The sequence below is a fragment of the Phaeodactylum tricornutum genome, chromosome 13 (genome assembly GCF_000150955.2).
Source record: "Phaeodactylum tricornutum CCAP 1055/1 chromosome 13, whole genome shotgun sequence".
In the NCBI taxonomy this organism is placed as follows: domain Eukaryota; phylum Bacillariophyta; class Bacillariophyceae; order Surirellales; family Neidiaceae; genus Phaeodactylum; species Phaeodactylum tricornutum.
The window spans coordinates 766,501-789,937 of NC_011681.1; the positions used below are offsets into that span (position 1 = coordinate 766,501).

Sequence of the window (23,437 nt, forward strand, 5' to 3'; positions counted from 1 at the left end):
CTTGGTACCGACCGACCGACCGTGACAAAGGCGGACCGTTCCGTTCCGCTAAACACGGCACCATTGTCGTCGAAGTGTAGCAGCAACCCTGTCTCGCGACGAACTCTATTTCACCTGTCATTCACTGTAGTCATTCACACGGCTTTGGTCTTTTTGTGCAACCAACGAAAAACGAACCAAGTGGAGGCGGGAAGAAGGAGACCTTTTACATACCGTTGGGCCGGGCCATTGAGACCAGGGATTGACTGACTGCGAGTGTTATTCTCTCTCGTTTTCTCACACACACGCACACATACATACACACACAATCACACACACATCCACAGTCCATCATGGCGCTCGGTACACGATCCAACCAGACACTAGTGGTTGGTTTGGCGGCTGCGGCGACCGCTAGTCTCTTGTTGTACTACGTCGTGCAAGCCCGGACCCGACCAACTTCGGATTCCTCGCCCCGCGACACCACCGATCGCAAGTCTCGATCGGTAGAATTCACCACACCGTCACCGAAAAAGACCTCCGGGCCTTTAACGAAGGCGGTCGGGAAAGGAGAAGCAGCGGACGGATCCGAGGACCAGACACCCATTGTGAAGAACACGGCGAAAGACGCGGAAAAAGAAGTAAACGCCAAAATTGAACTCTTGGACAAGAAGGGGAAGGATCTCTTCAAGAACAAACAGGTACGTAACAAGGAGGAGTAAGAAGAAAATAGAGGCCAGATCTTTCCAAGTGGGACGAGACAACTCCTCGATACAACCAGTGCAATCCTCCCACTCACCCCCGTTCCCCAACACTATTTCCTTTGGCAGTACCTCGATGCCGCGGAAACATTCACGGAAGCGCTCACGCTCATTGAAACCAGCGATACGAGCGGTTCCGTCCAGAACACATCGTCCTCTTTGCATCGCCAATTGATTACCTTGCTCAACAATCGCTCCGCCATGTACGAAAAAGGCAACCAGCCCGAATTGGCCCTGGAAGATTGCACGCAAATACTCGACCAGGATGTGCATCACGCCAAAGCCCGCACGCGGAAACTCCGCGTTCTGGAAAGTCTCGGTCGTTGGCACGATGCACTCGTCGAGGTCTGCGCCGTGCAGCTTTTGTTTATGCGCAAACACCGGGACAGCATGCGACTCGGCTTGAAGGTACCGCCGCCTCCCGTTCCCGAATCCAAAATGCAAGAAATTCTCACCAACGTTGTGCCGTTGGAAATGGAACCCTACATCCAAGCGCTCAACGAAAAAACCACGCGACCACTGCCATCGGGCTACACGATCCTGCAATTGCTCCGCTCCTTTACGTCCTACAATAGCTGGATGGCGCAAGCGGCCAAAGACGGCAACGTCGCGAACATTGACAAGGAGTTGGTGGAAGGCGTGGATGCGGCGAGTAAAGCACAGCGCGTGCACGTCCTACTGAAACGCGGACGCCGGCACGTGTACGACCGGGCTTTTGAAAACGCCAGTGACGATTTCGAACAAGCCTACGCTCTGGCCGAAACCAATGAGGTGCAACTATTGTTGGAAGGAGACGACTACGCTCGCGTGTTGGAATGGACGGGCATGGTCAAGCACTGGCGATACAAGCTGGACGAAGCCTCGGCTTGTTACGAAAAGTGTGCCGATCTAGAGCCGACCAATGCCTTGGTGCTGGTAAAGAATGCCGGAGTCAAAATGGACGGTTCCCACCAAGACGAAGCCATGAAACTGTTCGACACTGCCCTGGGACTCGATCCGAAAAACGCCGACGCGCTCTTGCACCGTGCTAATCTGCGACTGTTGCAAACCAAGCCAGACGAAGCCAAGGAAGATCTGGAAGCCTGCATTGCGGTGCGACCCGACCATATTATGGCCCGTCTCCGACTGGCGTCCATTTTGGCCGCGACGAACGAAGCGGCCAAGGCGAAAAAGCACTTGGACGCGGCCGAAAAAGTGGAGCCCAAATCGTCCGAAGTGCAATCGTACCGAGGCGAGCTACACTTTACGCAAGGAGAATTCGACCAGGCCCGTGCGCAGTTTGAAAAGGCCATTGCGCTGGACCCCACCAATCCCACTCCGTACGTGAACGCCGCCATGGCTATTTTGCAGACGCCACCGCCGCCGGGACAAATGCCGGATGCGCAGGAGGTAATTCGTCTGTTGGAAGAAGCCATTCGTGTCGATCCGTCGTTTACGTTGGCGTACACGCATCTCGGCAACGTGAAACTTGGAACCGCCACGGAACTTTCCAGTGCTCGTGAAGTGGTGACGCTGTACGACCAGGCACTGGCCAACTGCCGATCGGAAGAAGAAATCAAGGAACTGTGCAGTATGCGCATTCTAGCGGTAGCTCAAGTAGAGGCAGCCAGCATGCTGAAAATGGAATCCTTCAACATGCAATAGAGCGTACGAGAACAGTCATTAAGCAACTACTCGACGAGGAGACTAGTAACGTTCCATCCTAGTTAGAAACAAGCCGGTGGTGGTGGTTTCCACCGCCAGTCGTACAGTAGTCTATCGTGTATGTACAGTATGTTACAAATCGTCTTGTGTCAACCACGCGTGGAAACGCGAATCCAAAATAGCAGCGCTAACGTCTGTGGAATGCCGCAAGCGAGTGACTGTGAGATTGTTGAACTTTGGCAAGTTCCAAATGTACAACCGTGGCTTTTTACGTACGGCATGTGATTGTCTGTACGGAAGAAAATATGGACAAGCAGAGTCAAGGCGAACGAGCGCGGACCGTCAAGAAGAGAGAGAAAGACGGGGACACGTGTGAGAACAACCTTCTTCGGTAGAAGAAATACTAGGGTGTGCCGTGCGTACGTGCGTGTATGAGTTTGCACGAATCGCTTGGATACGTACCACACCCAGAATATCCATAATGACTTGAATGGTGGTCGAGCTGTGGGCTGGATCTATCCGCAAGCTGTTCATTCCCAAAGGCAGCAAGGCTCCCAGAATGATGCTAATCATGACAATGACGCACAAACTGGTGGTAATGGCAATGGTTTCGGCAACGGGTACCAAAAAGATGGCGGCCCGCACGCATCCCGCCAATCCCAGAATGCTCATGAGCGTGACGGCGACCCACAGCTCCCCCCTTAAGTACTCCTTGACGTTACTATCGTTGACGGATCCCACCGCCAAACCGCGAATGACTGATCGTCGAGTAGGCAAACGAAGGAAGGAACGCGTGTGAGAGGGTGGTTGTAGAGATTTCTTTCGGGCCAATCGTCGTTTCATAAATAATTGACTGTCCGGCACGTACCTCGGACACTGGCTTGATTGCCCGCGTTGCCTCCGGCCCCCACCAACATGGTGAGGAATTGGACAATGACAATATGCTCCTGCAACAATGTTTCGTTGCGCGAAATGATAAAGGAAGACATGCTTTGTAGACAAAGTAATCCCACTAACCATCCGGCTCGGTCTTTGATTTGCGCAAAATAAGAGTCTCCCGTCGTCTCGTAGCGATTCTCCCGCACGAGTCCGTCGGTAGATAGCGAAGTTGTAGGATCCTTGACGAGACTCTGTTCTTCCTCATTGTCGTTATGCTGTTCCGGTAGTACTACGAGAATGGCCACTTCTTCATCGTCATGGTCCGCTGTACTACTAGTAGTGGCGTTGGTGCTTGTGGTGTTGGTGCTTGTGTTTGTCCCGAGCGTGGTGTGGGTGTCCGATCGGTTGTCCGGGCCACGCGCGTCTCGATGATGCAACCCACCGGCCGATTCGTGTGCTTCTAGATCGAGTCTCGGTTCCACGGTCGATTGCTGATCCCCCTTGTACCCCGCTAAGGATTGTTGTCGTTTGACGTGTCCGTTACTAGTAGAGACGGGTGCCGGATTGGTGTGTCGGACCAAGCCGGTCCACGATTTGGGCAAGGACGGGATCCGCCGCGTCGCCAGCTCTCGCAACGAGGAACTCCGCTTCCGTGTGGCTTGCGGTACTGGTGCTATGGTGTGATGAGTGGAGGATGCGGTGGTTTTCGTCGTCGTCGTCCTGGTTGTGGTTTGCAGTCGACGGAGTTCCGTTTGGAGTTCCGTCAGGTGCTTGCGGAGACGATTGTTTTCCGCCGCCAAGGCCGATGACGACGACGACCTTACCGGGTAACGGGTCATGGAGACGAGGCACTCGTCCGACACGAGTTCGTCCGACGCAATCGACGTCGCGCAACTTTCCAACGACTGAGTAGTCGATCGGTGCAGAGGCGACACGGGAGATGTCGAAGAATCCAAAGGCAACGTGAGTGGGGAACGCCTCGGATGCGAATCCGATGCGGTAGACGCGAGTTCAATCGTCGAGTCAAGGGTGGATGAGTGTGGAGGGATATTGGTATTCTCGTCCTCGGTAGTGGTGGTAGTAGTAGTTGTGGAAGTGTGCCACAAGGGAGAGTACATGACGAGATGAACAACAACGTTAACGACGGTAGTGACCCTCCCCGTACTTGCCGTTATGCACCGTATTGTGCCAGTGAAATTTGGCGTGCCTGTGTGTGTGTGTGTGTGTGTGCCTGGTTGGATGGGGTGACCGGTACACAACACCGGACACCGTCCCACGGCGAGTGACTGGGAACGTACACATACCCTGCGGCGGGGTGGGGTGTGTGTCGATATAGCGTGGCAGGTGTCCACGCAACGTACGCGAATAGTCACAGTCAGTCGTGGGTGTGGGGAGCGAATCCAACCCCCAACGAACCGGAAATCCTCGGGCGTCCCTGAGGGAAACCCCTACCCCTCCGTATCTTCGGATCCTGGTATGGATTTGTGTCTCGTACGACTACTATAGTCGGACGTTATGTGGAATCCCGAACGTGGGGCAGACTCGGTATAGAAGGAACGAGTACCGTTATGGTAGGAACTTTTGCGCCTTTCGCTCCGTTCCCGTCGACCCACACACCGACGATGGGAACGGGCGGGGTTGACCAGTGCACGACGATCCAACGCGTACTACTCACTGTTAGTACCTGCATTCCTACTCATCCACAGACTAGCTAGCTAGCACTAGCACGAGTCTCTGTAGACTTGTATTCATTGGTGAATTGGTTAGTTTGTTTGGTTGGTTGGATTGGTGGACTTGTTCACAGTCAGTCGGGTCCATTGCATTGGTGGAACTGTCTCGTTGTACCAATACCAATACCTATTGATACGGTACATTCAAACAGGCATGGGTCTCTTTTCTACCCTCGACAACCAACCGGACCAAGTCGGCAACCACCCGTCCACATCGTCCACATCCTTGTCGTTACCGACCGTCGTTCAACTCTACACCGACGAGCCTTTCCGTCTCGAACAATCCGTGGCACAACTACCCTCCTACGCCGCACTCACGTACCAGGCCGTGTCCGTCCTCGTAACCGACTTGGCCGAGACACTCCCGGTCCTTTCCGTCCGGACCGAAACACACCGCGGACTCCGACACCGCCCACCACTCGCGACGGAACCGGTGCCGGATCTTGGTGTCTGGAGTTGTCGGGTGATAGCGCGGACCGCCCACCACGAAACGACGCACGATGCCGCAACACTCACCGATGCGCTCCTGCGCATCCCCCACGACAGCAATGCCGTCTTTGCCTTTACGGTGGATCTACGCGACCCCGCACGCGTCGAACCGACACTCACGCGACTCCAAGATGCACTCGTGCGGTACTTGATTCATCGGGATGAACCAAACAACGACCCGCACGCCGATGCGTTGCCCGTGGCACCGACTACCACCACCACCACGACGTCTCTGGATGATTTGCGCTCGGTCGCGTTTGGGACCGCACCACACGATGATGATTCCGTCAAGGCGGTACCGGAAACCAAGGATCGTACGGTCCGCGTGACTCTGGCAATCTGCGCACGAATGCCCGCAGACGACTTGGACACTACGTATACTAATAACAGTAGCAATAACAAAAGCAACAACGACCCTCCGGCCAAGGAAGAAGCCGTTGCAGGCTACCACGCCAAGCAAACGCAAAATTTGATTTATTATCACTTGCGCCGGTACGCGGCTGCTTTGAACGCGAGTTTGATCTTTGTGGATGAATCCACCAGTTCCACCACCGACAAAGGGACGGCATTGACCGATCGACAACCGACCGTGAGTCTACCGCAACTGGCCTTTTTTCTACGCGAACTGGCTCGTGGCAAAGCCCTCTGGCTCGAATTGGAACAATCGGCGCGTACCAACGACGAAGACGACTCGAATGACGAGTCCAACGCAAAGGCCCCGACTCCCGAGTCGGCCCATGCCATCGTCTACGGACCCGGTTCCCACCAAGAAGACTTGATCGAATCCGTGTGGCTCCGCAACGCCCAGTATCCCGGACACTGGGATGCGGCGAAGGATCCCGTCTGGAAAATTCTACCGCCCCCACCCTTACCCGATCCCTCTGCCATTGGCAAGCGGCCACCGCCACCGACGGGCACGGTCGGAGACGAAGCCTGGTTGACCGAACTCCGTGATTCCGTGGCGACCGTGACCGATGCCGCCAGCAAGACGCCGCCTCCCAAAAACAAGTCGGGGGTCAACCCGGCCGCCGGTACGACACCCGTCGATAAGACGCCCAACGAAAAGGATGTCTCCAACTTTTTTGAATCGCTCCTGAAAACCAAGTGATAACTCGCCATACCCACACAAATTTCGTAGGTAAACTAAAACGAAACACGTACACGCAGACGTATATGTATACGCTTATAGACAGTACAATACAATATCCTATACATAGCAAACAAAATCGACCACCACATACCGGGTTGCTTTCACTCCATGACGCGAGGACGCAATTTGATGATCCGTTTGGGTTCGGGAAAGGGTATTTTGGTAAACAGTCGCAGCGCTTCGCTCTGCGTCATTTCGACAGAACAAGGGGTCTCGTTCGTGTTCGCTTCCATTGCACTATGGGCCTCGTCTTCGTCGTCCACGGTCTGGGAAAGTATAGAAATCTCGGACGCAGGTCGGGACGGAGTCGACGTGCTCGGTCGGGTCTTTTCCGCCGAACGCTGTAAATGTTGACTGACACGACGAATTAGCGTGTTCTTCTTACAAAGGAATGGTGAATATTTTTGCAACACGCAGATTAAAAAGACTTTGCTCTGCAGAACCATCAACGGGACCTCCAAACCTTGCAAAGGCAAAAAGCCGTGTCTGTCGAAGGGAGAACACTGACTGTGAGAAGGTCAAGACCAATGATTTACACACTTTTCCTACAAAAGCAGTCACGTACAATTCAACGCAAGGATATCGAGATCCCAACAACTCTGGTTTGTGGCCTAGCGCTTTCTCAATGTCAAATTTCATGTTCGACGCTTGACAAAATAAAATGTGAGAATTCTTGGGAATTTGAACCCCGAGATCCGCAAATTCGACCGTTTGGGTTGTCATTTTCATTCCACCGAGATTGGCGGGCGTCAAACGAATTGCTTCGTACATAAGCGCATCCAAATATCTCATTCTGCCCAAGACGGCCGGGCTAAACAGTGCGGTGTGGCCATGTTCCCTTTCCAAAACGTCCAGCTCTTCTTGAACCAAACGACAGGCTTCCTTGTCCGTCGATAGTAAATTCAGAGCCATTGCTGTCCAAGCGTTTCCAACTTCCATCATGAGCCAGAGTATGATACTAATTTCTGTCGTAACAACTTGTGTAATACCTAGACCCTCCAAGTCTTGCTCAAGAAGTATCCGCTCCAAAATGGAAATAAGAGGCTTTGGCGGTTTTGAGACCTGAGGCGACGAGGCTGGTGGCCGTTCCAAGAGAGCCTCCGCAGCCACTCGCCGCGGAGGCGTACTATGCGATTGGGGAGGAGGAGGGGAGCGCAAGTGCTTCCCAGGTCCGGGTCGAACGGGGCTTCTCTCGTATCGCGGGCGTATCAAATCTTGTTCCGTATAATAGGGTCTGACATATTCAACAACGTCCAAGGATGGATTATACTCACTATGCTCGTCCCCGCTTTCCATTAATTGTTCTTTGCTGCTCATCGGCATGGACTGCGAGCGAGGCCGACTAGGCGTCGAATTTGCGACTACGAGTCCCCCGAAAATGTTTTCCTTGTTGCGCATTGCGTTCTCTCGCATAGTTAACAATGGAATCGGTCGGGTTGCGGGATCGTAATAGGAATGCCCCCGGGCGTGCCTGACGGGAACGGTTTTCGCTACGGCTTCCACGTGTTTGCGCAACACATCTTGCAGATGGGTCCGTGCGTTGAGGGCTCGCCCGTATTCGTTCAGGAGCCAAATATACATCCACTCCGGACCAAAGGTTGTTTTGATAACGTCGATGCCTCTTTTCATGCGTTCCATCCACATGAGCATCTGACTGCGTGACGGGGCGAGCTGTTTCGAGTTGGGTCTCGATTCCTGTGGCGGGTTGGGTGAGCCAGTCTCCCTGGTGGATTCCCCAATTGCCTGCGTGGCTCGTGGAGCCCATTTGTGCATACCAAGTATTGGTCCATCCATAAGATCGAGCGTATAAGATCGTAAGGCTTCCCATTTGACTTTGAGAAACACCTCGTGACTAGGCCCCGACGCGAAAGTATCGTCATCGAAATCGGCAGAGCCTTGTTCTACCTCGGAAAAGGGCGATTCCGCGGCTTCTCTCTCGGAGGCGGATGGCCTCGACCGCTGTTTTATGGGCGAGGAGCGTGTAAAGGTCCCGGCTCGAATATCGTCCAGACACTTTTCCGCAAGTTCGGCAAAGACTATTGCGTACTGTACTGCCACACGGTGTGCCAAGGGCCTCCCAATCAACAAGCGCAACTGATCGGCTTCGGATTCCGACAAGAAACTGAAACAGGACTTGCCCAGCAACATTTCTGGTGGAGTCCAAGGCCATCCCTCCTTCAACTCCATACTCTCCATGATCCTTTGTGCTCGCTCCGGTCCTTTGACCACGATCCGCCATTTCCCCCAGATAAAGATGGCGAAACAATGCCCCAGCGGTCGCGACCATCTCGCCGGCACGAGCGGGAATTCCCGCCAAGTCGGCGGGAACAGTAGCGCGACGTCCCCTGCCAAACGTGCAAACAGTCGTGTATGCCCATAAACTGGCAAGGCGCCGTTCCCGGACAAGGCTCGGGGCGGTGCGGGTAAATCGGAAACACTCCTATCACGCCGCGGCCACGAAAAGACCTGTCGAATCCAGAGACCGAAGAAATACATTATAGCGACAGCCACAATAGCGATACAGCAGAACACCTGAAGAGAGAAGATACAATGAAGAAATAAGAGGCAAACACGCGCAGTTCCAAAGGTCTACACGCTAGCGGTGCATATTCCTCAAAGCCAAGCCCAAAGATGGAAACCAACCCGTCAAGGCTTTATTCAAGCAAAACGTTCGCAAACAGAAACGCACCATCGTTGAATACGCTGCCCAAAGGTTGTGTTTCCATTCAGCTTGCTATCAAAGGATGTGGCATCAAACGAAAGGTGAGACTTCAAAGAATTACGGCCAGCTCTTGTTCACAGTCAGCCTTGTCTGTAGGCCGAATTTATCTGGCTCGGGCAGCCTCGAAGACTTTTCGTCTCTTTTGGATGCCGCTGATCAACCCGCACACACGCAGTCGAAGGGAAAACGAGCTATCTAAATCCGACCGGTACTGGATATCTCTGCGCACTGAAACACTGTGAAAACAAAAACCTGGTCTATTCGTGCTGGATAGGATCGGTAGCGAAACGACTATATATGAGTTTAGTAGTCCGTCCGAATCTGCAGACATTTAGGTGTTGCCTATCAGAGGCTAAACATATTTATTGGTAAGGTGAGAATTTGAGATGTGGAAGACAGACAGAATGACCATCTCCTTGTGTTAGGTGAGAATCGGAATCTTTTTAAAATTTGAGCACATCGGCCGATTTCCAATGCGACCGAGTCAGAATAACGAGCATTCCACATGTGCAGGCTTCGGACGAGACGATAGGTCAAAAAGGTTTTGACTGTGAGTCTTCTAGCTAGCGGATTTCTTTTCATTTACCTTAACAATTAACTGTAAACGATTGCGTACTTCCCATGGAAGTAAGAGAGAAACGTCGAGGTGATAACTGTAAAGTTGGGTGAGGGGGTGTGACACGAATTTGATTTTCTTCCCATAATGGGCGACAGCTTCCTTCCAATGTTTGGGAAGATCCATAGCATCCAAAAGATACGCTCTCTCGTCCGTCGATATCGTTTATTTTCTCCATCTGCCCACTTTTCCGGGAGAATTAACGTTTCTTCGGTTCTATTAAAAGCACACGGATACCGCCCCTTTAACTGGCACCGATCGTAACCATGTCGATTGGCATCGTACGCCACACCATTGTTGGTGCTTTGCTTTTCGTCACCAGCACCCATGTTCCAGGACTCGTCTCGGCACAAACAACGACTCTTCCCTTGAGTGCGGCAAATGTTCATTGGGGATATTTTAGCAAGACCCTCGACCCAGTTCTCACTGTTGCTTCCGGTACCGAAGTCGTTGTTGAAATGGCAACTCACCACGCTTGCGATGATTGGGACAAGATGATCATGGGAGACGCTGCCATGGAAGAGATCTACACGTGGACCGGAGACATTGTCGGCGAGGAGTTTCGTGGCGCCAGTGGTGGTGGCGACGGTGTGCACATTCTCACGGGCCCTATCTTTGTTGAAGATGCCGAGCCGGGAGATATCCTCAAAGTGGAGATATTGGATCTTCAGCCCCGACCTAACCAGGATGGCAAGACCTTTGGGTCCAACGCTGCTGCCTGGTGGGGCTTTCAAGCCCGGGTCAACAAGGCGGACAACACTCCTTTCTACGCCGGGTCGTTCTCCGACACGCCAACCCAGAACGACGAAATCGTCACAATCTACGAGATTGTGGAAGAAAACGGTCAGAGTTTCGCGGTGCCTTCGTACCAGTTTGAATGGCCCATCATGACGGATCCCAATGGTGTTGAACGCGATTACATTGCATACCCAGGTACATGTGTTCCACATGACACTCATAGCATAACCATACCGTCTTCGGATGTTACTGATATGGGATGGACCAAAGCGGGAGCCATCACTTACTACGACAATGTGTTCAAGGCTAAGATTCCTATCAACTACCATGTGGGTTGTATGGGGCTTGCTCCCGCTTCCCATGACTTTGTCGATTCCATTCCGCCAATGCCAACCGGTGGCAACCTGGACAATAAGCGTATTGGTGTTGGCACCACCATGTACTACCCGGTGGAAGTTGCGGGAGGCTTGATCTCAATGGGTGATGCACACGCTGCTCAGGGCGACTCGGAACTTGATGGTACAGGAATCGAAACCTCAATTACGGGCAAGTTTAAGCTAACGGTCATCAAACAGGAAGATTTTACAGCTTCTCAGGCAGTGTTGGACTTTCCCTTGGGCGAGACGGCAACGGACTGGATTATTCATGGTTTTACGGCAACCGACTACCTCGAGACATATGCAGATAACCCAGCTGCCATATACAACGCTTCAAGTATTGATGCAGCAGCAAAAAATACATTTACACAAACCCGCAAGTTTCTAATGGCAGAATATGACCTCACAGAAGCGGAAGCGTGGACAATTATCACTCAAGGCGTTGATTTTGGAATGACGCAGTTGGTTGACGGAAACTGGGGTGTTCACGCTATAGTGCCGAAAGCCATGTTTGACTTGGCTGGCCCACGCAATACAGAATGTGAATTGGACACAGCCTCTAGTTTAGCCAACTGCTTGGTTGCATGTTCTATGTGGGTGCTCACTCTGGTTGCAATGGCAGTTGCTTTGTAATAAGCGGGTACCCTACTGATGTTGTTCTACAAAGCTGCTGAAGTATCCTCATAAGACAAGTAGTGGCTAATAGCAAAGAACAGTATTGTGTGCGCTGTCAATTACAAAACTAGTCTGCATTCCTTTGTATTTCTGGCCTGTACAAAGTGGATTAATTTTCGAAGGACTTGCTCACTGCCAACCTACCATTTTTCTGGGTGGGGATTCGTCAAGTTGATCCAAATATTATCCAAACAAAATAATGAGAAATTGTGCGTGGGTGTTTGCGAAGCGTCTTTGCCCCTCCGCTTTTTTGGAACGATTAGCTGACCCGCTCTATTGCAACTTCCGGGAGGTAGAGCCGCTATCCGCTGTAGATGTCTCCTATGGGGTAAAGGAATAATCACAGATACAGTGACGGCCTCGCCAATGTCCCGGACTTGCTCCATGAGTCCCAACGGCTTGCATGAATAGCAATATCGCTTGTTAGAGCTGTGTACCTATGCATAGTTGGCGTCTATTCCGGATTGCGCTCTACTTGGACAGCAGCGACTGTGTCAGCATCTTTTTTTTCTTTGTAAGGATGAACCGGAATATGTACACAAAAAAGTCTTACTGGAACTCGATCTTGATCGTGGGTGAGTAGGGTAATTTTGTGTGCATACACATTTGCTCTGGCTTTCCGCTTGCTGTTGACAATCGTGCCGTCTGCCGGAACGCGCAATACTGCAAACAGGCAAAGAACAAATTTAGCAAAACGTGGTGAGACTGCGAATTTCCACAAAATATTACTACGTGAAAATTCTACGGGACTCCGAAACCGTACTATAGTATTGCGTTCGCGGGATTCGAAAGTCTAAACCGCTCATGTTTTGGACAACTCTGCCTGACGAGCACCTGCCACTTGAAATGCATTGAAAGTGAGACGCCAACCTGTGGTGATCTTGATTTCTGTAGACTCTGCCTACCCTCTCTAGAAATACATTCTGGCGAAAGCCAAAATGACAACGATTGGAACGTCGATCGTCAAGGCTATCGACAACCCTGTCGGTTCGACACGACCTCCCAGTGTTGCCCAGTCGGCTTCTTTCACGGGACATCGGCCCGTCACGCCCCCAGCGTCAGTCATTGGGCGAGTGGTTCAAAGGCAAGACTCCAAAGGGGATCGTGTTCTCTTGACGGGTCCGGCACGGTCCGGAAAAAGTAGCCTAACAATGAATCTCGCGTACTCGATCGCATCTCCCGATTCCCCGTGCCGACTTGATTGCCAAGGAAACTGTGGATGTATTGCTGCTACCATTTTTGTGTCGCGTGCGAAAGACGTTGAATTTCCTTTATACTGCCACCACTTGGACACACACAACGGTCAAAATTCACCATGGCACACGGCTCTTCAGGCGACGGACACTGCTCGAGAATCTTCCTGGGATCCTTGTGTGCTGCAACGTATACAAGTCCATCACGTCGACAGTGTTCGCGACATTTTGACTTATCTGCTGCAGATTCAGGGAGCTCCAGCTTCGGAACGACCGCGTATGATTGTGTTGGACGATTTAGATGTTCTCATTGCTCCAAGTCCGGATGCTGCGAGGATCTTGGCACAAGTATGTAAGTAGACGGACGGTCAAAGCTCATGACAGAAAGTTGTCTAATTTTCACATATTATTGTCGCTCACTTGGAGCAAATTGCATTTTCTCTGGTAGTGGCCATTTTGATGGACACTTGCAACGTATTGGAAGGATTGGATAGGGGACGTGGCCCTCCTACCGTTGTGATATCGATGCAAGTGCCAGAATTTCAGTCGAAATATGCACCAGTTTGGTCTCATTTTGTTTCGGTCCACCTGGAAATTGAAGCCGTCGAAGAAGAATGTCCCACACTTACACAATGGCAACTCATGGAGGGTGAAGACATGGTAGTCATAAGTGCGTGGGCAATACAGCGCAAACCCATGCAGAAAGGGGACGATAAGGTTGCCTCGTCGATAGCGATCAAATTCGCCATGGTGCAAACACCGCAAGGGAATTATATTCGATGGAAGGAGGACTCGAAAGAGGAAAAGCACATTACGTAGAGCTCCCAGAATCCTTTGTTTCTTCTTAAAATGAGAAAAAGTTACGCAAGTCACGGGTGGACAACCAAATACTTTGTCACCGACGATAGGACCGGGATTTAATTGGCAGCCACAACGTTTGTATATTTCGCGTCAGGAAAGCATTGGGAATGGAGCGGCTTGTATCGGTTATTCGTGCTGTAGCTAGGTTTGTAAAACAACAAAAGATGGCAAGGATAGAATTTCTTGTGTTTTATTATTAACTGTAAGCGTAGTTTTCTGTTACACGATAGGTAAAATCAGCCGAACTCTATTTTTTGTGTCACACCCAAAGCAATTATAATTCGTAATGTTGAGGTTCGCAGATGCGGCGTCAGACCGCGCGAAATTGACTTTGACCTGTTCTCTCCAGGCTTCAGGAAAACCATCCATCACAGTCTTGGAAACTGTTCTGTATCACAGTCATAAACAAAACAATCTGTCGCTGAAGTGCCATCTCCAATCATAGAAAAGGCCACTGCACAGTTGGCGCTGGTTCCCCAAAGGTACGCTGATCGGCCGGATTTACAGTCAGAAATCGATTGCACCGAGTAGGCATTCGTGGAATAGAGTTTTCGGGAGCATGGGGCTAAAAATCGAATTGTAGGCCCCAGAGGAAGTGTACGAGAAAGCGGCTTTCACATCATCTGCATCGGACCGTATTTCATCCAATATCTCTAACTCGTCCCGGTGAAGACGAAAGGTCATTCTTTCCATCTTTTGCCAAAGAACAAATTCCATCAGAACAAAACTCGCATCCGTATCATTCAGTCCTTATTTTTGACGTTAATCACGAGTTCGTTTTTGACACCAGAGATTTCACACAAAGAACTTTTTCTGTTTTTGAGAAAAAGAACGAAAACGAAATGACAGTGGCTGCTCTTGTAGTCTTGTTCGATGTGTGCGGCAGCTAGTACAGTTAATCGATTGAAGAACAGTGGTTAGGCATAATTCATCGTGAGGCAGTCTCGAGGGCTGAGAAGAGCTTAAATTCGTCGCGTCCTGCCTATCTTCGAAAACACGTGTGAAATCTCACCCTACTTTCTTCCACAGAATCTCAAATTTGGCGCCCTGCGACAGTGATTTCCGTCCAAGCACGACTAGAGTGAACATTAACGGTTTTCGCTGTGTAACAGGTGCTTCGTGCAGTGAAACGTGCACCAGTTTTTGATCCGAGTGACTTGCCAATTCCTCTCGCTTGTTCGCTGATTGTACACTCGGGTTGGCCGTTTCCTTTCTCTCTGCAGAATGTCCGCTGGAGGTACGCCGAAGCCAAGAGCACGTCTTCTCCGTCATGCGTGAACAGTGAAATTTCTAACAGTTTTTTCATCATGCTTTCCTTAATTAATCAGAGTCTCCCCGTGCATCCACGCGGATCCGGCGTTCTCGTCTGATGTCGCCAGGTTCCCCACCATCCGCTATACCGAGGGAAACATCTAGCGATCCCGCTAGTCCTCTTCAGCTTATTTTTCGCTCTCCGTCGGGATCCAGTCCTCTTTCTTCTCCGAGGCCAATGGAACATTCGTCGCCTTTGGCTTCATCTCCTGATGTGCTTCTTCTCCCCCCAGTGTCCCCTAGGCGCCGGCGGAGTTCTTCAGTCACAGAGAGCAGTATGGATTCGCATTTCAGTTCACCTCCGCAAAAGAGTGCTTCAGGTCTTCCTACACGTCAAGCCATCCGCCCGGAAGCTCGCGCTCGATCTCGTGATGCTCAAAAGGTGAATGACTCGATGGTGTACCTGGACGGTCCACAGGTTTACGCGTGCGCCCAATGTCGCACGCATTTGACCAGTCACGACGACATCATCTCTAAGAGCTTCCACGGTCGTCACGGTCGCGCGTATCTATTTGACCAATGCGTCAATGTTCGCAACGGGCCGTCACAAGAACGTTGGCTCATGACCGGGATGCACCAAGTCTGTGATATTTTTTGCAAGCGCTGCGATAGCATGGTTGGATGGACCTATTTGAAAGCGTTTGAAGCTTCCCAGAAGTACAAGGAAGGCAAATACATTATCGAAAAGATTAATCTACATTTGGAAGAAAGCGATTACTATGATGTAGCTCCTCCGGCAGGGGAGCGAAGTGATCGCTGGAGAAAACGTGCAATGAGCTGGGGGAGTGAAAGCTCAGGGCCTCCGAATTCTACGGGAGGAAACAACCACTTGGTTTATGAATACGGTCCGCCCTCGGGGTCTTCGTCAGAAAGGCAGCTGTAGCCCGTTGCCTTGTTTGTAGTTAGGCGGAAAAATATAATTTCATATGGTACTCTTGTTTCTCAAGAGTAGCCTACATTTTTAAAAGAATCCATATTACAAGAACGGTTTATACTAAAAAGGCGGCAATCGCATACTTTGAACACGGTGAGAACAGATACATCGGCGCAGCACAGAAGCGCATCTCAATATATGAGTCGAGTAAACCATCTTTTGGGGGGCTCGTAGGAACAGCAAAGGTTCCGTCCGTTCGATTGTACGAGCGTAGCGGTTCCACGAATGTCTATATCGATTCACAAGGGGGGGAGGAGGAGGAGGAGGTGAAATCATATTACACTCTCTCTTCTCCGCCTAGATTCGCTCGAACTTGAACTGGCGCTTGTTGTTGGAATAGGCGACGGTGGCGCCTCGCTGGATTTCGTCGTCTTCTTCCTCCGCCACCTTGGATGCGGAATCCCTTTGCTTGCTATTTCTTCCAGCGTGTGTTGTGATATTGCGGAGATGTTGTCGTCGTCGAAACTATACACGGCATCTTCGCCCAGAAATCTGGGAATGTCAACTCGTCCCCGCGGTAGCGGTGCTGACATGTCGCGCCCTTCCGCCATTGCCAGTTTCTGCAGTTCCTCAACAATACTCAGTGCTGGCTTGGCATCTCGTGGTGATGCGCCTGTTGGACTGACCGGTGCATTATTCCATCGGCAACTGTGCTCTTGGACGAAGAAAGTGGCGGCTTCTAAGACGCTTCCACAGGATCCAAAAACTGCCTTTATGAAGGCTCCCATTTGTGCATGAAAGCCTCGTTCTTCTTCTGACTCTTGATCTGAGGTTTCTCTGGAGGAACGATTCCGCAATGTCAGCGGCTCAGATTCTTTCATCTCTTCAACGCCACCTTCGCTACTCGGATTCAGCATAGCCTTAGAATATCAATGTCGTTGTCAACGACACGATATCGCAATGGCGAGAAAAGCAAGTCCCCGATAGGCAGGGCGAGTTCGACCTCAAATTTGAAGTTTCAACGGGCCCTCGCGTCAAGAGTTGCTCGCAGCTTGTTTGTTCAGAAAGCCTCACTGTAATTCTCTTTCAAGGATGTTGATCCCTCGAAAGGCTATGACGGACGATCCTGTGCGGGGGGCACTTGGTTCTACTGAGGAAAGTAAAGCATGCTGTGGGTTTCAAGGAACGGGGGCGATTCCAAATTTGTCCGTACATTGCCGTCGTCGGAAAGTAAGAAAGGACGGTTCTGCGACATGAGTGCAACGCTTAAAAAGCGAGGGCGTTCCTCGGACACAAGAAACTTACTTTTCGAAGCGGTTACGTACGTTGGCTACTTATGAATCAACGGATTGTCAATGAATGGATAAAGAAAAAATTACAACTATGCGAAGATAGAGGAGCTATATGTGAAGGAACCCTTACGGCTGGCGTGCAATGTGATCGTTCCGAAAGTTTTCAGTAGGACTCGCTACGTCTAACTGCAAGTTCGAAAAAGTCTTTCCTTCGGAAAGCCAGTCGCCGTCCTACCTTCAGCGAGAAAAGGACAGAAAGATATATATGCCTGATAATACACACACCAATATCCAAAATCTAGCAACGCCAGCGGGCTGAGAAAACCGGGTTCCCAATTGCCGAAACTACCTTATCGTTCTCCCCGCGTAAAGTCAAATTCTGCGTATGCAATCTGGTGGTACTTTGGGATCATCTCTTTACAGTTAGCTGCATAGGATACAGCACAAAAGATGGGAATTTGGAGGTAAAACGTACTATTCTCTACTTTGGTCGAACGAATCCGAAGTCATGTGACGGCGAAAATCGATAGCTTCGGCGTCCTAAGTCGCAAGCTAACAGTAATTGCAAACACTTACTCTATTTATCTTACCGCAAGATGCAAGAAAACAGAGTGTTTTAGGATCTTTTAGGTTACCAATTCTCGTCTATCGTCCCAAAGCCTCAAGTGCCTGTTGAAGCCGCTCCGCGGCCAATTCAGCATCCTTGTCTTCTAAGGCTGCCACAGCAAACCGTGCCAGCTCGGTGGCATCCGTAATTTGAGCTTTGGTTGCCTTGGCGCCCGGTTGGCGCTGCTTCATCAAGCCGAACATACCACCCTTTTTCTGAGGGGCTAGAGGTCGTGGGGGCAGCTCCAGCGGTGTCTCGGGTGCGATTGGTGGCAAATCGAAAGTAACGGGTGGTCGGATGGAAATTCCGTTAGTTTTAGAATCACCAGGGTATGCCGGAGGAGCCGATTCAGCTGAAATTTCAGCGCCTTGGTCTACCTCTGGCTCCGACTCGCTTTCCGACATGGGTTCGGGCTCAACTTCTGGTTCCAAAGGTGCTGGGGGTCTAATAGGGACTGCAGGCGGTAGGACGTCGAATGCGGCAGCTTGGGCCTTTTCACTGCCAGTACTCGCCCATTCCTTTTCAGCAATATTCGTATTGGAAGCCACGGGTTCGTCACTGGCCTCGTCCTTTTCCTCATCTTCCGACTCGCCTTCTTCCTCGCCATATCCCCCAGCTGCCGGCTGTCGTCCTTCCTTAATTGCTTTTAAAATTTCGGTAGCCTTCCATTTCGTGTATATGATTCGTTTTCGATTTTCCGCACGCGCCTCTATCGATTCCTCGTCGTCTTTTTCGTAAAATTGCTCCAACATTTGTAAGAAACTGGCCGCGGCGTAAAAGGTTTTTGCTGTTTCTTTCGTCGCCATACCCATACGGTCTTCACCGTCCGCCTTGTCAAAGACGCGATTCGCGAATTGCCGACACAAAAAGGAGGATTCGTTGCGTGTAAAGGCATCCATGGCAGTCTTTTCCTTTTCGAGACTTTCCAACAAGTGTCCGAGACAGGTTTTAGCTCCGGGGGAAGCAGACGCCAAGGGAATGCCCTGGTGGACGGCATATTGTCGCAAGTAATACGCTACCAACCGCGATTCGGGAGACGTTTGATCGCGGTCAAGCTCTTCGGCTCGCCGCACGAAGGGACTGATTTTCTTCAATTCAGGGGGAATCGCCAATGGCATGATGGGCAAGTCTCCTGTAGAGTACAAAAGGAAAGTCAGAAAAGAAAACAGCAAGGAAAGTGCTCGAGTTTCCACGAGTACAAAGCCATGGACAGTAGACCAATACAGTCTTTTCCTCGCAAATACGATAATCCCGAGCTTGGGAAGACCGAATTTGGCCGGCAGTGGCACGACGGCTATTTGCTGCTAAACTGGTGCGGTACGCCTAATCTGCAATTTATTCCTTGGCAGAAACTACCGGGGCATTTTTTCGTACCTTAGTTTGTCGGAAGTAGAAGTGATTTCAAAAATTACCAACGAGCGACTCAACGCGACTGGATTGGATGATCAGCGGTATCTTGTACAAGAAGACTCGAAATGGCAACACTCGGCTCGAGAAGGATGATTAATTCTTCCACACGCAAAAATGGCGAATATCCGTTGTTCGCACGATCCGAGATACCATACGGAGTTTTGTTTTCCCAAGGGAGGTCTGGACGTCGTAGCGCAAAATAGCAGAATTATGTATATGTTAGACAGATATCTATGGTAACCCCATCTACAAGAACTAAAAAAACGAACCATCTACCGTACACGCTAGAAAACAGGACTACAGCTGTAAACTGAAGCTCCGTTAGGCCTTCGTGTCGATCATGTCAATACTATTGCGGAATGATCAACGGTGATGCCGAACAAACACGATCGAGTCTTGCGAGGCTTGGCGGCGGTCACGCTGGCAAAAAAGTGAACAGACCATTTGTTTCTCGACAGACCTTCGCTACTGAATGTCTGTGCAAGGTCATGCAAGGGTTTTGCATAGCTGCTTTTTTTTCAGTATCGTTCGCCAGGGGTTGCCATGTAGTCGACCGTGACCCTTTTCTGAGCCTATGAAGTTGATTGAATGTTGGCACTACCACTTACTATTCGGACGTATAGACCGAAGATCAGCATGATCTCAAGTCGATAGCAGTGCAACAGTCCAAGCTACAGCACCTTGTTTTACCTTTCATTGATGAATCCAAAGAGGAGCTTATTTCCCGCGTTCCAGGGCAGGCAACGTGGGTATCTGAATCATAACCAACGTCTGCACGGAATTCACTCGCTTCCAATTCTATTCGCTCGGCGTTCAACGCAAGGGTCCGCCTTCCATCTTTCCATCAGCTCATGAAAATGGTTGGTGTTTGAAACGACAACATCTTTGGCTTTCATAAAATATCGTTCTATCCATTCCGAAGCGGCGAGGCTATTCTCCATTAGTCTGTGTCTGAGCACATTGTGTCCCGTGTCGCAAATATCAATTTTCCTGGCATCTCGCTGTTCTTTCAAGTCGGTCGTCAGATTCTTACCCGGTCGAATCCAAATCATGGGCGGTATGGCCTGTCGCAAGTGCAAAAAGTTTTGGAGATCGCGCAGAAACCATTCTTCTCGTGTTTCATTTGTATCACTCAGTTGCGACAGTTCGTACAGAAAGACTTTTTGGGGAAGGTCCACAACCGTACGTTTCCGGCGCCACCGCGGTGGGATTAGTTTGATCTCTTCCGGATCGCTTGTGTTTGTCTTACCTAAATTTCCCAGAAAGAAATGAAAGTTGGATCTATCCGTACACGCGTTGAAGACGCCTTTGGAGCATGCCCCGATGCATTTGTTGGCCGGGGGCATGGGGAACCCGTTGTGTACACGGACTACAGGTGGAGACAAACCAAAATGCAGCAAAGTGAAAGTAGGAACAAAGCACAGCGTAATTGTAAATCATTAGAATGCACCGTCGCGAGATTGCTGTTTGATTTCCAACAACGACTTACAATTATAAAATGACTCGAACCTGTAAGAAGAAGAACAAACCGGAATCGTGAGACCAAACAGATTACCGAGCTCTGTCCGTCCTACTGAAAGGTTCCTTGTTGTTTTACGTACCACAGCACGGGATGTCGGACACCCACAATGAAGTGAGCCTTGGGAAAGTATTTCTGGTAGGCTGGCAGAAACATGGTAGTACTGTCGATATCCAAGGGGCATTTGATTCCGCGCACGAAATCTCCGGCAGGCATTTGTCGGTATAGATCCCTGATCAAGGTGGCTTCTTGCCGGCCGCTTAATTCACACCGTTCCTTGGTAAACATTTGCACCTCCGGATGAGATTCGAGATGCTGCATGAGCGTACTGGTGCCGCATTTGGGAAATCCAATGACAGCGACGTTCAGCAACCAGGAAGCGTCGCCGGAAACATTCCAGCCTTGGACGATGGATTCGAGGGGAGGCCGTGGTCTGGGTTCCCGAGGAAAGTGGTGGGTTGCGTCGGTTGGTTGTGCTAGCGGCTCTGGTATCAACGATGGTAGCCAGAGATATTCCTCGACTTGGTGAGCAGTGGAATTCGTGACCGCGGAGGATGCGTGAAGGTCGGTGACTATCCAGATGTTCCCCATGGAAAGCAACAGGGCCGGAGTCAGAAAACGGAGGAGTTGCCGGCCGCCCAAACTTCCCCCACTCGTAGAGGAGCAGGTCATTTAGGTTCTACTTACGACCAGGTCCAAGATCGATGGTTCGTCTCATTCTCAAATTGAGTGTGCAATGCGATAGTGAAGTGACTATCAAGACAAGGTCGCGTTCTCGTGTGGGGTCATCTTTTTCTGATTGACAGTGAGTATGACTGTGAGACACGAAACAATGCCACGACAATTTCCTATGTACAGTAATAGCAATCGCCATAGTGCGTTGGAACAATCCGGGTTCCTCTCATACAGGTTTAGGTAAGGAAAGAAAGGTGTTCCGAATCATGGGAAAATTGACACTGACAGAGAATGAACTTTCACTAGCTACTACTAGTGTAGAACAGAACCACTGATGTGAAGCCTACCTATCTCGTGGCTACAGACAATACTAATGTAAGCAAAGTCACCCTTTGACCTATGCTACTACTGGAACAGTAATGCTATTCTTCATCCTGAAAACGCACGACTTCCACGTCCAGGGTTTGCAGATTCACGAGTACCGCCTGTCCGGTTTCACTAAACTGGGGAACACAGACGAGTCGGGTGAACGCGACACGATCGTCGGTGTCCACAGCAGTAGCAGTATCCGCGTGCGCGGCAACAACACGTTGGGTGGCGAACTTTTTGGCGTTACCGGCAAAGTAGAGATGCGGTAAGTGGGGTTCAATGACCATGGGATCTTGCAGAGCGTGGGGGACGGTGGGAACCGAGTCCGGACCGGTGGGACAGACGTGTCCCCAGGCGAGGGTACGTTCGAGCGCTTGGAGTTCCGTCACGGGCCGCCACGCTCCGGGCGAGTCGTGGTCATCGACGGGAACTCCCACGCGGGTACACAAGTCCCGCACGTTGCGTCCGTCCGTTCCGAGGCAAACGACGTGATCGTGTCGAGCGGCGTAGGGGTTGGGGGTTCGCGCGACGAGTGTTCCGTAGCGGGTGGTGGTGTGTGGGAGCAAGGCCCGGTGCAGACTCCGTTGGGGCCAATTGGCGGTGGTCGGGTCGTGTTCACCGGGTAGGACGTCAATAGGGACACCCGATGCGGCGAGGGCGAGTAGGAATCCGTCGAGTTCCTGTACGGCGGTGGCGTCGGTGGAGGTGAGACCACCGGCGAAAATGACGCGGGCGACGTGACGGGCCTTGTGTCCGAAACGACCCTGTAGGTAGGAGAGGAGCATGTCGCGGGGTAGCGACGAGACTTTGGGGCTGCCGCAGTGCAATCCCGAAACGAGCATGATATAGGTAGGGTCGTTGTTGTTGTTGTTGATATTGTTGGTGTGGTCGATATACAAAGGCAAGGCGGGTGGTGCACATGTCCAGGGATGGTAGAAGCGTTCGACTTGCAAAACTCCGTCCGTGCCGACAGTTCCTTGGACCCCCAGGACGACTCCGGTCGGATACTGGTGTACTAGTGCGGTAGCGAGCACCACGCGTCCACTTTCGTCTTCGAGGACCAGAGCGTCTTTGGCACCGTTGACGGCGCCCGGAACGACAGCGTCGCTGTTGATGTCGTTACCGGTGACACTGTTTTCGTATTCCTTAACAATGGTTCCAACGGCAATCGATAAGACGCCTTCTTCTAGTTCGAGAATCCGTGGGACGTGCCGAACCGTGTGGGCATCGTCGTTATTGTTACTGTGGTTGTGGTTGTCGTTCTCGCACTGGTTGTCTCGAAGGACCGCTTGCCAGACGCGGGGTCCGAGGACAGCCAAGCGCTGGTGGTAGACGTGTGCATACTGTCGCTGGTAGGGATGCGTACCGGTGGGATGCTCCGATGCCGTACGCTCCGGCTGGAACCGCTGCCACTGCGGTAGATGCGTACTGGAAGCGCGCTGGACGGGAATGGCCGCCACCGTCATTTTGCAACGACAACGGGATGACTTAAGTTGAATCTGCAGATAACGAGAGTGACCAGATTCCTGTGCGTGAAAGATAGACGAAGGTTCTCGAGACGTAGCG

General features: G+C 51.1%; 9 protein-coding genes across 9 annotated transcripts; 5 read left to right on the forward strand and 4 right to left on the reverse strand.

The window, feature by feature from the left end:
- The first annotated feature begins 76 nt into the window (after window positions 1–76).
- PHATRDRAFT_47492 (predicted protein) lies at window positions 77–2,428 on the forward strand. Its single transcript, XM_002181589.1, has 2 exons — window positions 77–680; window positions 810–2,428. Exons 1-2 carry the CDS (start codon window positions 333–335, stop codon window positions 2,382–2,384), a joined length of 1,923 nt encoding a protein of 640 aa, XP_002181625.1. The 5' UTR covers window positions 77–332; the 3' UTR covers window positions 2,385–2,428.
- PHATRDRAFT_54748 (divalent cation transporter) lies at window positions 2,425–4,426 on the reverse strand. The gene is made up of 4 exons (XM_002181765.1): window positions 3,253–4,426; window positions 2,847–3,142; window positions 2,661–2,673; window positions 2,425–2,578 (listed from the first exon to the last, which is right to left on the reverse strand). Exons 1-4 carry the CDS (start codon window positions 4,379–4,381, stop codon window positions 2,517–2,519), a joined length of 1,500 nt encoding a protein of 499 aa, XP_002181801.1. The 5' UTR covers window positions 4,382–4,426; the 3' UTR covers window positions 2,425–2,516.
- Window positions 4,427–4,890: 464 nt separating this feature from the next.
- On the forward strand, window positions 4,891–6,647 carry PHATRDRAFT_47494 (predicted protein). Its single transcript, XM_002181590.1, has one exon. It carries the CDS (start codon window positions 5,148–5,150, stop codon window positions 6,588–6,590), a length of 1,443 nt encoding a protein of 480 aa, XP_002181626.1. The 5' UTR covers window positions 4,891–5,147; the 3' UTR covers window positions 6,591–6,647.
- Window positions 6,648–10,236: 3,589 nt separating this feature from the next.
- Window positions 10,237–11,473, forward strand: PHATRDRAFT_37719 (formamidase-like protein; the record flags this gene model as incomplete). Its single annotated transcript, XM_002181591.1, has 2 exons — window positions 10,237–11,356; window positions 11,424–11,473. The coding sequence occupies 2 exons, from the start codon at window positions 10,237–10,239 to the stop codon at window positions 11,471–11,473; spliced, it is 1,170 nt and encodes a 389-aa protein (XP_002181627.1).
- A 1,104-nt stretch (window positions 11,474–12,577) lies between these two features.
- PHATRDRAFT_47495 (predicted protein) lies at window positions 12,578–13,772 on the forward strand (the record flags this gene model as incomplete). The annotated part of the gene is made up of 3 exons (XM_002181592.1): window positions 12,578–12,821; window positions 13,200–13,305; window positions 13,402–13,772. The coding sequence occupies exons 1-3, from the start codon at window positions 12,699–12,701 to the stop codon at window positions 13,770–13,772; spliced, it is 600 nt and encodes a 199-aa protein (XP_002181628.1). The 5' UTR covers window positions 12,578–12,698.
- Window positions 13,773–15,519: 1,747 nt separating this feature from the next.
- Window positions 15,520–15,816, forward strand: PHATRDRAFT_8111 (predicted protein; the record flags this gene model as incomplete). The annotated part of the gene is made up of 1 exon (XM_002181593.1): window positions 15,520–15,816. A coding segment is annotated over one exon (297 nt), but the record flags the coding sequence as incomplete, so codon positions are not given.
- Window positions 15,817–17,936: 2,120 nt separating this feature from the next.
- On the reverse strand, window positions 17,937–19,351 carry PHATRDRAFT_47496 (predicted protein; the record flags this gene model as incomplete). The annotated part of the gene is made up of 2 exons (XM_002181766.1): window positions 19,273–19,351; window positions 17,937–19,030 (listed from the first exon to the last, which is right to left on the reverse strand). Exon 2 carries the CDS (start codon window positions 19,014–19,016, stop codon window positions 17,937–17,939), a length of 1,080 nt encoding a protein of 359 aa, XP_002181802.1. The 5' UTR covers window positions 19,017–19,030; window positions 19,273–19,351.
- A 570-nt stretch (window positions 19,352–19,921) lies between these two features.
- On the reverse strand, window positions 19,922–21,499 carry PHATRDRAFT_47497 (predicted protein; the record flags this gene model as incomplete). Its single annotated transcript, XM_002181767.1, has 3 exons — window positions 19,922–20,677; window positions 20,798–20,817; window positions 20,910–21,499. The coding sequence occupies 3 exons, from the start codon at window positions 21,497–21,499 to the stop codon at window positions 20,091–20,093; spliced, it is 1,197 nt and encodes a 398-aa protein (XP_002181803.1). The 3' UTR covers window positions 19,922–20,090.
- A 425-nt stretch (window positions 21,500–21,924) lies between these two features.
- PHATRDRAFT_37723 (predicted protein) lies at window positions 21,925–23,337 on the reverse strand (the record flags this gene model as incomplete). Its single annotated transcript, XM_002181768.1, has 1 exon — window positions 21,925–23,337. The coding sequence occupies one exon, from the start codon at window positions 23,335–23,337 to the stop codon at window positions 21,925–21,927; it is 1,413 nt and encodes a 470-aa protein (XP_002181804.1).
- Between the last annotated feature and the right edge of the window lie 100 nt (window positions 23,338–23,437).

What these genes read in the sequence shown, in the direction of transcription:
- PHATRDRAFT_47494 (XM_002181590.1), top strand. Translation starts at nt 5,148, where the DNA reads ATGGGTCTCTTTTCTACCCTCGACAACCAACCGGACCAAGTCGGCAAC.
- PHATRDRAFT_47492 (XM_002181589.1), top strand. Translation starts at nt 333, where the DNA reads ATGGCGCTCGGTACACGATCCAACCAGACACTAGTGGTTGGTTTGGCG. An exon ending in ATCTCTTCAAGAACAAACAG is followed by an intron (nt 681 to 809) that starts GTACGTAACAAG and finishes TTCCTTTGGCAG; the next exon opens with TACCTCGATGCCGCGGAAAC.
- PHATRDRAFT_54748 (XM_002181765.1), bottom strand. Translation starts at nt 4,381, where the DNA reads ATGTACTCTCCCTTGTGGCACACTTCCACAACTACTACTACCACCACT. An exon ending in CAATCAAGCCAGTGTCCGAG is followed by an intron (nt 3,143 to 3,252) that starts GTACGTGCCGGA and finishes CTCGACGATCAG; the next exon opens with TCATTCGCGGTTTGGCGGTG.